Here is a 13,373-nt window from a genome sequence, read left to right as displayed (position 1 = left end):
AATGTAATTAGCGGAAAAAATCAAAGTAAAGAGATATTATTATTGTAGTGTCACAGTAATCAGAACAATTACAATTCTTTTCTGTCGCAGCTGTGAACTCTGATGTTGGTCGTCATAAGATTAGTTCATCTTCTTACAGCCAGAGAAATATTTATGCCAAGCATCTTATGTTGGAGTTAGCATTCAATTCGCGATAAATGTCACGCGATAAATTGCATCGGTTATCAAAAATGTCAAGCTGATGTGGAATCGAATAATAGCAAATTAAATAGCATTTTTAGCAAAAACGAAATTACATTCTCGCCACTCCGATAGTTGAAAACATTTTGTGTATGTATTAATAGACAAAAGTGAAATCGGATTGGACCGATTCTTGCACACGCGTGTGGATGCAAAGTGGATGTTGGCGCGTAGCAATGATATTATGGTATTTTTGTTTTGTTCGATTCCAAACTTTAGTCGATTTATTACGTGACTTTCGCGTTAATAATTTTGCAAATGGCGCAATGTCTGAAAAGAAAAAAGATGAAATGGAAGGTGTTAGGAGAGTGACGTCACTATTATATTCGTATATTTCGATACATTTTTAACAACTTCTTTACCATTTTCGGCAAAATGATATGGACATTTCTTCTTCCTTGACGAATACTCTTAAAGATGCAGCATGAATTTTTCAACTGCAGGCGATGTGAACAAATATCTCAATCGAAACAACGTCTCTACTTTATACACTTTATACACAGTAGAACAACCTATGATAAACTGGCTTTAAAGAAAGCTTATACATAGACATGACATAGTCGTGAAAGAGCGTACGAGCATCGTCAAAATCGCCTAAAAGACGCCTTTCTATATTATATACACTGCCTTTCATTATATCTATACACTTTCTTTTATTAGGTTTATTAAAACCTCTCTACGAGGTTTATACGACTACACGAAATCAACTGGATGCAAGTATTATAGATTGCAAGATTCGTACAAGTACATTTTCTGCCAACTTGAACGTGCCCTAAGACTCTTATATTGCACTCAACGAGAAGAGGTTTTGCGTTGAATGGAGAGAAATCTTTGCATCTTCGCAACCTATCAATCGATATCATGTCTCTGCTCGTGGTATAGCGAACAATTCCAAAAGACATGGTTCGGGCTCTGCAATTCACAAGATTCGGTAACATTTTGGTCTATTTATAATGTCTACTCGTAGTAACGAGACTGTAAAGTTACAACGATCGACCCCACATCTGTTTATGGCGACTGTAGCTTATCTTTGCAAATCTTTTTCTCCAAAACCACGGTTTATCGCTTTATCTATACTACTTTATCCATACAGAAAGCGTTAACGTTCTTCAGGCCTTTGGTCTTGGTTGTGTTGTGTGTGGTATATTTTTTTATAATACATATATATATATATATATATATTATATACTATATTTATATATCTCGTTTACTTTTTTATTCCCCTGTGGATCAATTTGCGATGGAATTCATATAAATTCAACCGTCACTGTTATCTGTGCTTTTCTGTCTAAATCGAAAATATTCGTATGTCAAAAGTAATGAACATGGACTCGTTTTAATATCTACTTTGGTACTCGTAAGATTGTTTATGGCAGACAGATTGATTCTCGGTATATTATTTCTCAACAACATACATATAGAACATATAGAACATATAGAACATATCTCAAGTTAATCAGACGAAATTGTGACTAAAATTTGTTAGCAATCGTTAAAGTTCAAAGTCTTGGATATACGTATAATATTAGTAAAGTCTCCAAGAGACTCTAAGAGAACAAGTACTATAAGTAAAAGATCTCAAGTCTTAAAGATCTTAAGTATAGATCTTAATCGAGTCGAATTTATTTATCGTGTTTAACGGTGTAACGCTTGCGTATTTTAATTTCTCTAGAGGTTTACCTGTTTCTGTACTAATTGCAACTGTGCAGAAAAGTTCGCTGCGATCGTAATATGTCGAACTGTTGTTTAATATGCAGTTATTTTTAATTGATACGAAACGATCTTCTCTAACACGATGAATTAGTCTCTTTCTTTTATTTTTCTTCAATTTATAGTCTTTCAATCAATTTGGAAGATTCTTTCTCCAACCAGACAAGCTAAGTATAATGAACTTTTTAAATAAAAGATCCGCTTCACAATGCAGCTGTTTGATACTCGTAAATGCCAATCTTCCTATAACGTGTTGGCTTTTAAAAATAAATTTCAATGTCCTGTGATATTCCAGGATAGCTGTAACAAAAGATAAAGTCGTCCTGAATTTTTCTATTTGTAATTTTGTTACTAATTTATATTCCAACAAGTTAATGACCACATATTCGTAAGCGGCAATCTGCATATGTAGAATATACCCGATGACAATATTATTTTCATATATATTTCAATATATTTCAAATTAATCAGACAAAGATGTGGCTAAAATATGTTAGCTATTGTTAAAGTTAAAAACTCTGAAATTACTGCCACTTATTTTGTATATCATCTTCTATATACGTATAATATATACTTGTATACATGTTTCCAATACGAGGAAAATTTGCATTTCCATTCACGTTCAGTTTCATAGTTCTGGTACTTGTGCCAGTGTCTATGAAATCGAATCGAGTCAGATATTTTTCATACGAGAATTCTCACGTGTAATTGTAATACAGATTAACAGTATAGTTATTTATTCGTCTGAACGCTTTTGCTACTTGCTTGAAGTTTGTTAGAATCCATAAATTAAACGAGAAGGCGTGTGGACAAAATCACTGTCAAATAATCCACGCTGCTGTACAGTCGTCGTGCATATAACGTAAAATAAATTAAAGATTCGACTTCTTTAAGTTTTAAAGCAACAGCATTTCCATAATCGTCAATAGGATTTTATTAATAGCGCCGGTGAGAATATTTTTAACACGATCGAAGTATGGCAAACTGAAACATGCTGCAAACTGAAAAATACCGAAGTTGAAACAACCGGAGAAAAGCTTTTGTTCAACTGGCAGAACTCACAAAGGACGCAAAAAGAAGATTGTTTTACGCTTATCCTGACAAGAAACGTGGAATAAGGACCGGTATAATGAGCTATACGAAGTTTTGTGTGGTCTACGAATGTTGCTAAGTAAGGGATTGATTCACGGGCAGCTATAATACCGCCAAACCAAAGCCCTAATAGATTCAGGTCAATGCCACTACCGTTCTTCGAAGTCGTTCATTATGTGAGAAGAGAAGGCCCCGTTCTCATGCCACACAGGTTGTAATACCTGCGCGGCAGGCTGGACCGAGAGATTCGCAACGACCGCGTAGACATGTTCCACTCTGTTCAATATCTAAACGAAACAAAACGGTTTTAAACAAAACCGCCGCCTCATTTCCGGGTCAATTTATTCGACGACCTGCACGGATTAAATATTTTCGAGACCTTTGAATTACCTGCTATAGAAATTTCAGGTTCCATACCCAGCTAAATGCTAAATGCATCGCAGCAAACCGATAAAGCTATCGCAAAACGTTATTTTCCGTATCTTCCATTTCTTTATATCTTTCTGTACATCTTCCGTACATTTATCCCTTCCTGTATATCTTTAAGTTTTCTACTTTGCGCTTCGTTTTCTTTTTACTAATTTTAACCCACTGCAACTTTTCAGGCATTATATTTGAGCTTCGAAAAAAAAAGAAAAAAAAAAAGGGTAAATATGAAGTTTATAGATGAGGAATATCTAAGAAACGATGGTATTCCAGCATTACCATGATAATTAAAAGAATCAATAATTTTTTGTGGGTGTTTATGAAGCAAAATTACTACGAATGAAATGTTTGTGCAATAAACTTTGAACGAAAGAGTTACGAAATTCGAGTTACAGCAGCTAAAAAAGTGTTTATACATATCCTTATATCCCAATGAAGCGTTCCTTTTTTTATCAGGCTCCATACTTCATCTTCGTAATGTGGAACGCTTGTAGTAAATGTGTGGAAGTATTACCAAACTAATTAATTATTTAGTAAATACATTTTTTATCCACTGTAACACATTAATCTTCGCGACCGAATTTTAATCAAGCATGCAGTTGATCAGTGCGTGAAAATATATTTAAAAAAACGTATCTTTAAAAGTTCTCGTTATATCTGGTTATTTACAAACGTTGCCTTAACCGTCTCAGGATTAATCATTAAAATCGCGACAGAAGGAAAGAAGCTACAAACGTTCTAGAAACTACTCTATTCTTTATACCAAGTGTGCAAATGTTCGACCTCGTATCGAAAGCAAACGTTTATTCCTCCAATTCAGCGAATCGAATGGAACAGTATGTTAGGATAACGCTTATTTTATCCTTTCTCACGCATACGTACATACGTATGCGCGCACTCTTATCTTTCTAAGCTCACTTTATTCCTCGCGTGTTCTTCCTCCAACTGCTTCGGTAGATACCACGCGATAGGTCTCAATAATCTAACGCTCTGCCGTAGAAATTCTTATCGAAAAAAAAAGACGATGGTGAGTAATCGAAACGCGAGTGATATTGAACGAAAGACTCGAAGCAGGAAGAAAGAGAGAAAGAGAGAGGGAGGGGAAAGAAGAGAAAGAGAGAGAGAGAGAGAGAGGGAGAGAGAGAAAGAAAGAGAAGGAGAGAGAGAAAAATGGGAGAAAGACAGAAAGAGAGGCTTGTATTCGCCACTGGCAGGACCCTTTCCAAAGTTAATGATTCGATCATTGCGACGGGTGGTAGCAGGGTGGTGGAAACGAATGGCGTGGGTCGAAGTAGTAGGAGAAGTGCCAGAGAAGTGCAGGAGAGGATCAGACCTCGCAAGAAAGTAAGCCCGATCTCAGTTCGAACGGTTCACCGCGATCGGCTCACTCCGTCTTTGGTTTTACCGGTTCGCTGCGCGCTACTCGATCGCACACGAAGATCCTTCCGGTACTTTGTTGACCGACCAACGACGTCTCCGTGGGTATGCCGCTCCGCTTCCGGCGCTTCTGCCCGCTGCCTCTTCCAACGCACGGAAGTCCTTTGACACCCCTGATGCACGTAGCTGGAGGCTCGAGTTACGCTGTAAAATCATGCGTTCATGGCTTCGCGTTGCCAACTATTTTGAAACGTACGTATGTCAAATGACTGTTAGGTCTCTGCTACTACAATAGGGCTTTTCGATTCTCTCACCATTGTCTGCTTCATCTTCGAACAATACGAACATCTTCGTTCGTGTATGTTTTAGAGATCCTTTCGTGCGTTTCACCTTCAAATGTTGCAACATGCCGTGGCGGTAAGAAGCGAGTTTAAAATTGATATAATTGATATAATTGAGTTTTGTACTACATTTTTGTAGGACAATTGTTTACCATGTTGGTAACAGTCGTCTATTCTGTGCTATATGTTATACTTATTCGTTGCTCTTGCTAAATGTAGATCCATTTTGTAGAATTATAACAGCGTATGTAGGAGTTAAAATTTTAGCTTGTGATTAAGTAGCAGTCATGATAAGTAGAAATCATGTTTGAGAATACTGGTGAAAATTTTGGCGATTTGTTTAATTTGTATGCAACGTTTGAAGCGGTAAATAGTTACTCGCATTTATTTTAATCCATCGAGGGCCAAGCAGTGAGAGAATTTGCAAAATTTTGCACACAAATAGAATAGAATAGAATAGAATGGAATAGAAACAAAGACACTCAAATAGAATATAGTATATAGTAACTCATTGTTTTATCAAGGTGCCAAAAATACGCGAGTTCATTCCGCGAATTAAGAACACGAAGAGAAGATTCTACAAGTTTGGAGAAATTGCGGAAAAGCTCTATAATTCTATAAAATAGAAAATATAATAGATGATTAATAATAAAATAGAAAATAAAATAGATGTAGGAAGAAATAGTGATTGAAACAGGTATTGAGCGTATAGTTTGAATTTCCTTTCGTAATCACAGCTAATAAATGTAAGTATTTAAAATACCAAATTTCATGATGTAAATCAACTAAGAAAAACTAAGAAAAATGAAACGTTACTTCAAAGTAAAACAAAATGAAAATATTTAAATCGTACTGTTGTAAAAATCTTAGCAATTTCTTTCAAGTTCGCCTATGTAAACAGTAAATTTTCATATGTTATGGCTGAAGTGACAAACACACGGTAATTCGCATTTATTATCAAGTAAATTATCAAAATGAAAATATTTAGGTTTTTCTTAGAACCTTTTCTTTTATTACTTAATTATTATTCTATTTTATATACATAAGAGAAATTTTAAGATGCTATAAGGAGATTTATATCTATTGCATATCGTTTACATATGGCTTATATATCATCGAGTATATATACGATAATATATATATATATTATCGAGTAATTTTATAATGCAACTCGAAAGATTACTGAAAAATATGATTATTGGTTTCATGCAATTCTGTTGATAAAATATGTAAAATTCAACATCCATGCAAAATTTTCTTATTAAGAATCGATATATAATCGAAATATAAGAATCTATAAAATTTCACCATTGGATATACCAACTTGGAATCTCTAGCTCTATGCTGTTTTACTGTTCGATGTGATTACGCAATGTGCGTCTCATAGAAATAATGTAATTAAATTTCACTCAATTTCTTTGTATAATACATCAGAAGAAAAATATATAGGTATATTAACAAAAGAAAATTGTTTAGTAAAAAACTGAAACTTCTTCTTTATGCACGGATCATTTGTGTAGTGAAACATTAATTAACAATAATTTTACAAAATGTTATATATATACATATATATATAATATAAATATACCTGTATATTGCTTAATTGTTAAACTTATTTGCAATTTCTATATATGAAGCATGTTGAAGTAATTACTTGAAGAAAAACTCTACACCTTTTCTTTTGTATATCCGTGTATACCTGAAAACCGCTGTTACGAAGAGAATAAAATTTAGGGAAAGAAAAAGAAAATTGGAAATAAGGAGAGGTCCGTATCGTTGTGCCCTTGAATATAAATTTTGTTTTGGATTACAAGATCTAGAAGCAAAAGAGCTATAAGCAGATTTCTGTTGTTGTTTCTTGTAACCTTCAGCTAGAGCTACACACAAAGGTTAACTTTCTGGTAATGTCCTTTGCTTATAAATATATGAACGCGTTCCCTACCTTCTTCCTATTCTATTGTAACGCTGTAAGAGTGAGGATCTGGATCAGCCTACGCTATACCTATACTTATTTCAATATATTTTTCTATTACAAATTCATCCACTCGTTCCTCTATCAGTCAATCTCAATAAAGCACACAAATGGTTTGAAGATCAATTTGTAAAATGAATACCGTGTGTGTGTGTGTGTGTGTGTGTGTGTGTGTGTCTGTGTCTGTGTATATAAGGTATCAGATTAACATGAAACAATCATAAGCATTTATGTAAAATAGAAGTATTTCAGAAATACGAGGAATCCATTTAATTCCTTTCTTTATTTGGCTATCGCGAACTACAGTGTAGCTGTACCACGATAATTGAACCGGTTTTTTAAAATACCTCTTACCAACTTCTTTAGTGATTTTAAACGATCGAAGGTTCTTACGTTAAACAAATGGGCTCGTTAAGATACAAAGGATTCTTTTTCCAGCTTTTTTTCCCCCGACTAAAATCACAATACGTACAAGTTATTTAACGATATTTATGTAATATTAATAAAGGGGGAGTAAATATTTCTCGGAGATTGAATGTAATAGCGATCGTATGGAGACCTGTGAAACTAAATTGGATTTTCATTAAGAAAATCAGCATGGTAACGATATTAAATATGTGATAAGTAGAAGGGAGATTTTTATGCATTTGTGGGTAACTTGAAGGTGCGAAAATGAACATAATGTACACAGGGTATCTGGTAACTGGTAATACAAACAGCCAAGTGGTAATTCTACGTGAAAAAATTAATGGAAAAGAAAGAATAAAATTTCTTCGTATGACACTTCACGTACATGTACGTATACATGTACATACTTGATTCGCAGACTTTATTTTTTCAAAAACGAAGCCTTCAACGAACAAATTTTATTCTTTCTTTTCCATTTATTTTTTCGTGCGGGAATCATCCCCCGATAGCTTGTACTACCAGTTAACAGACGCCCTGTGTCTATAGATATACAGAGTGACTCGTGAACAATCGACTTATTCTACATGTAGAAGTGAGTCGAAAAAGAAAGGATAAAACTTTTTCATATGACGTCCCGTTATTAAGATCGGTTTTGAAAATTTTGCAAGTACGTATAATTAAACTTGGCTAATTGCAGAGTGAACAGGCGTAAATGATCGGCAGGAGATTAAACTACGTGTGAAAATAAGTTAAAAATGTAGAATAAAATTTGTTTATACGATGGTTTGTTTTTGAAGAGAATTAATTTGAAGGTGTATCATGCATTAGAATTAGTCTTTAACTAAAGATGTTCAAATTTAACTTTCTTGAAAACCAGGCCTTAAACGGAATTAATACGGAATTTTAATTAAACTGAACGAAATAACCTTCTCCTGATTGTTTGCTCGTACTTTGCCGGCATTTGGCCAAGTTTGTCTGCTTGACAGATTTTCAAACTCGATCTTCTCGAAAACGAGGCCACGGGCGAACAAATTGTATTCCTTCATTTTGGCTCATTTTTAATCGTAGAATCATCTCCATGTCGATTGTCCGCGAGTCGCGGGACACCCTGTGTATACATGGTTGATTATAAATTATAATCACAACAAAGAATAAGAAAAACAAAGTTAAAGGGAGATTTAGTTGTTTGTACACAAAATTTACGACGATGAAAAATCTCAATAGACGATTCAATAAAATAAAATATCGGAGCGACTGATATACCAGCTTGATATTCGATTGACATTAATCCTGTCGTCCTCTTCGCTTGTACGTGATCCTAAATGCATGTTATATTTCAACAGGTATCATTAAAATATACACAGTTTCGAAGTATCTGGTTTTATCATTCGATTGTACTTCTTTTTTTTTCTATTTTTTTTTCTATTTTTTTTTCTTTTTTTTTTTTGAGTGTATTCTACTCTTTCGAGTAATGATAAAATAGTTCGAGAACAGAGAGGACATCCGAAGAGATAAAAACGTGAAGAAAAAGCGAGAAGGACAGCAGAGTTGAAAGAGAAATAAATAATTTTCAATGAATTTTGCGACGCGTTGAAGTATTTAGAATGAATACGCGGATGAAATTTGGACGAACGATTTCTATAATTCGACGACGCAATTACACACACAGAACACATCGATGAAACTGTACGATCACGTACTTGGTAACAGAGGTCCAACGATATGCGTGATTAATATGCCAACACTTCGCTACATGGACTTGGTATTTGCACGGCAAATCCGAACGATTTGCGTATTTAGTAGCGAAAGCCGAGTTACTGAAGTAGAAACATCCATTTGTTTAAACAAAATGTTGCGCCACACTGTCAGCAATTTGTGCACTTAAGAATACGTTAGAATTTTGTAAATACAAATCGCGTACTTTCGTGAACTGTTTGCGATCATTAACTGCCCATTTTTATGCAAATTCGTATTTTCGTAAACCTAATCAAGCGGATGGAATTTAAATAGAAATTTACTTCATCCATTGAATATCATAAGTACTGTACTTTGAATATTTCGTGTAATTTCACATGTCATGCGCATCTTTGCAATTTTAAATTTCCTACAAATGAATAGAACTCTGTGGAGATTGTATCCAGCAATCGTTATACGGAAATTAATATGTATTCATATGGCTTTTAACCACGGAACAACATTCAAAGTAGATATTATCAAGTAAGATGTATTTAAATTTCCTTTAGCAATTTATGTTTTGTCGCATTAATAAAGGAGTAGAACAGAAAGTATAGAACATTGTTTCTTTTATTTAATTAAAGTTATAATTAAAGCATTGTACCGAAAGTTATAAATAATTATGTCTCGTTATCTTCGCCATCTTTAATAAATTCACAAAATTCTACTTATAGTATATTTATACACACATACACACGCGCGCGCGCGCGCGGTATACATGTGTTATTCATACACGTGTATATGCATATGTATTTGGGTTTCAAAATTGATTTTCTCAAAAACGAAGCCTTAAATGAAAAAAATGTTATTCCTTCTTTCCTACTCATCTTTTCATGCAGAATCACCGTCTAGTCGCTTGTACCACCAATTACCAAACAGCTTAGTATTGATAGTATCGATTATTTTATTTCGTGTATTTCGATTTTGTCCGCGACATAGTTTTCAGCTTCGTGTAAATTATTTCTTCGTAATCTATGATTGGTCCGGATACGATGTAACCGGATTTACATCGTATTAACATATTTATATCTTCCCCATTATTAATCGAGCCATTCACACTTTACTTTTGAAATTTTTCAAATTTTTGTGCCAAAGCACTTACTTTATTTATCGATACATATCAATATCTGATATAATTTCATCAATTTTTTATACTTTTTGTTTCGCAGAATTAACCGATTTAGCAAAGAACCGACTCAACTGTTTGTACAACACGCGTAACATATTAAGTTCATTCATAGGTTCGTATCAGTCTGTTGATTACCTTGCAGTACTTTGTTCGATAGCTATTTTGACGACGATCTGTATTTGATTGTATCGTCCTTGTCCAGAAAAATCAAAATTGCTGTATCAGGAAGCGTCTCTGGCTATGAAAAGAATATGATATGATGATCAGACTATAGGTTTTTTACGCAATTGTAAAAGACCTAAGGATAAATTTAACAGACTATTCGGAATATAATACTCTTCAAACAGAATGTTGCGCAGCATCGAGGGTTTCGCAGGTCCTTCGAAAGGACCTAAATCCTGCCAACATCTGATCCTTTTAACCGTATCCATGAAAAATTGCGGCATAAAACAACTATAATAATTATTATTAAAATAATAAAATTCGCAGTCTGAAGATAATAGCTGTTCACTTTTCTTTCGTCTATATCGCCAGTGTATAATATGTCATGTTTGGAAAGTGTATTGACTTACTGGTATTCGTATCGGTATCAACCTTTCGAAAAAAAAGTAAATGTAATTCGATTCGTCTTAAGCTCATCGCGTTTTGTTTCATCGAAGTTGAAATTTATTTCACTTGCCACCATGTTATTCAATATTATCGTTAATTTTTTCGCAGAATGGTGGCTTTGGTGGTTACTTTTACCAGGATGTCTCGCATCTTGGACCAAGTACATCGAAGAGTACGACACTATCAGAGTTGCTAGATGCGATGTTCGTTGCGGCGGCAATTATCCTGATGAAGTAAGTACTTTCTAGACGTCAAAATTACTACTAATTTACTACCGCTGATACTAATGTTCCCACTATTAATACTATTTAATACTCTGAACATTTCACGAACACAACTAATACTACACGTATCTGTATGCAATGGCAAATAATTTAAAGGGCAACTTGCCGGGTTCTGGAAAGCTTATTTTAAAGGATTAAATTAATTTATTATTAAAATGTTAAGTTGTATCGACGATGACGAGGACTGTGGTATACAATTCAAAGTATAGACATATTTACAGAGATATTCAGGCTATTAGGATATCAGGAGATATTGATACTTTATTCTCTGTATTTGTTACTCCTATTACCAGAATTTGGTTGTTCCAATCGAGTCTGATGGCTTAAATCTTTTCAGCCTTCGAATCATTTGATTCTTGTTCGGTAGATTCGACGACGATATAAGCACGATGGAATAAATTTTTAATATGACAGCACGTGGAAATCTCCGACGATTCTTTTTTATCGATCGTCTATCAACATCAACTGCCTATCGATCGTACGATCGATCGATCGATCGATCGAAGATGTGAAAGTACCGCGGATGTCGCGCCCCATTGTCTGCGTATGTTGACATCGTTTGATTCTTTCGTCCTATGTACGGACAGTGTAATTGAATTATTCTATACTAACAGAGCCACGTGGCGACGGTACCTATATCCATGTAAGGATATACTTCACGTCTCCTCTATAAGGTCCAATTCCGGCCGAATCTGAAGTATCAAGCGTTTGAGTTGATGCATAATTCGTAATACGAATACGTAGAGTAGCTGATGAAAGTGTTGAAACATTTAGCACAGTTTATGAACGTGTTTTATGTGTTACACGAAACTTTTTGAAATTTTAATGGCACCGCTGTAATCAGACACGATTATCCTGGCTACAATAGCAAAGTTTGAAGTTTAATTAGTATAGGAAATACGTATGGAAATTCTGTATTAGTTTGTAATCAAACGTTCAACGTCGTGCATTATAGTCACAATTTTTTTACTTTGATTATTTGATTGATCGACGTTGCTATCGATTTTCGTAATAAAGTGCAGCAGAGCTGGTCAATGGCCCCAGATTATCCTCGCGGCGTAAGGATACATCCGCTCCTACATTACTTGCAAAAAGTAGGCCAATAAGTACGCTGACCAGTTCCTTCGATCGTTCGAATAATGTATATGCCTGTTACGGCAGCAAAATGCACGGCAGTCCTTTGTGGTGACAGTGAATTTATAGGCCTATAATTATAAGACATATAATTATGCAAACAATATAATACAAAATTGCACAACGTTGCCAAAATTGCTTTAATATCAAAGCCGAGTCAATGACGTGATAATCACCTGCAGTACTGTATAAATAAAAAAGAAAGATCCATGGTATGTGGGTTGGGCTAAATAATAACAGGCCGCCGCGGCCGGCAAAGCTAGCGTAAAGTAGTTTCCGATGCATCGATCGATGTATCGAACGTTGTATTCTAATTCGTTTGGTAAAAAAATGTATCTATCGTCGTTGACAAATTTTTTACAGAACGAACGTTTTTAAGGAAAATTGTAAAGCAAATCGTTAAATAATACGCGCAGTATTAAACGTAATTGATGATTGATGATTTGAAATCCAAGGCGGAACTACGGTTATACGGTTATAAGAAAAAGTTGCTCAAAATCCAGGTCAACCTTAACAATTTACTACAAGTCCATCGAAATCGGCGAGGTGTCCTCCGTTTTGCATAACTGGCGAAAAGTTTATTTAAGAAACCGCATCTCTTGTTTATGGGTTCGTTACAGTCCGACATAACTTCCGCAGCACCATACAAATATTTTATAGCGGAACCTATAATTATGCAAACAGAATAAAATACAGAATTGCACGATATCGTCAAAATTCATGGTATTCATTATGTAGGAGATATACTTCGATCGATCTCAATGACGTTGATGTATCGTCGTGATGTGTCGTCAAGGTCAGTGTTCTAAGTAATTCCACATATACGAAAATATGTACATTAGACACGAAGATAGAGATTGAAGTAAAGACTTATTTAATACGTGAGACGCTTATTCGATAACTCAAAAACCACTCTG

The 13,373-nt window shown here is 34.6% G+C and overlaps 1 protein-coding gene across 2 annotated transcripts in view; it reads left to right on the top strand.

The window, feature by feature from the left end:
* LOC122572051 (anosmin-1) overlaps positions 1-13,373 on the top strand; it is a 44,841-nt gene that overhangs the window by 13,732 nt on the left and 17,736 nt on the right. The window contains exons 1-2 of one of the 2 annotated variants that reach the window (XM_043736571.1): positions 4,811-5,097; positions 11,147-11,271. In XM_043736571.1, coding sequence (XP_043592506.1) covers positions 4,953-5,097; positions 11,147-11,271 — 270 coding nt within the window. In that variant the 5' untranslated portion in view covers positions 4,811-4,952. Of the gene's footprint in view, positions 1-4,810; positions 5,098-11,146; positions 11,272-13,373 lie in introns of those variants that run through there. The other variant, XM_043736573.1, reaches the window with a different exon arrangement.

Source organism: Bombus pyrosoma, linkage group LG10 (genome assembly GCF_014825855.1).
Source record: "Bombus pyrosoma isolate SC7728 linkage group LG10, ASM1482585v1, whole genome shotgun sequence".
Taxonomy (NCBI): Eukaryota; Metazoa; Arthropoda; class Insecta; order Hymenoptera; family Apidae; genus Bombus; species Bombus pyrosoma.
This window is presented reverse-complemented; position numbering and strand designations above follow the sequence as displayed.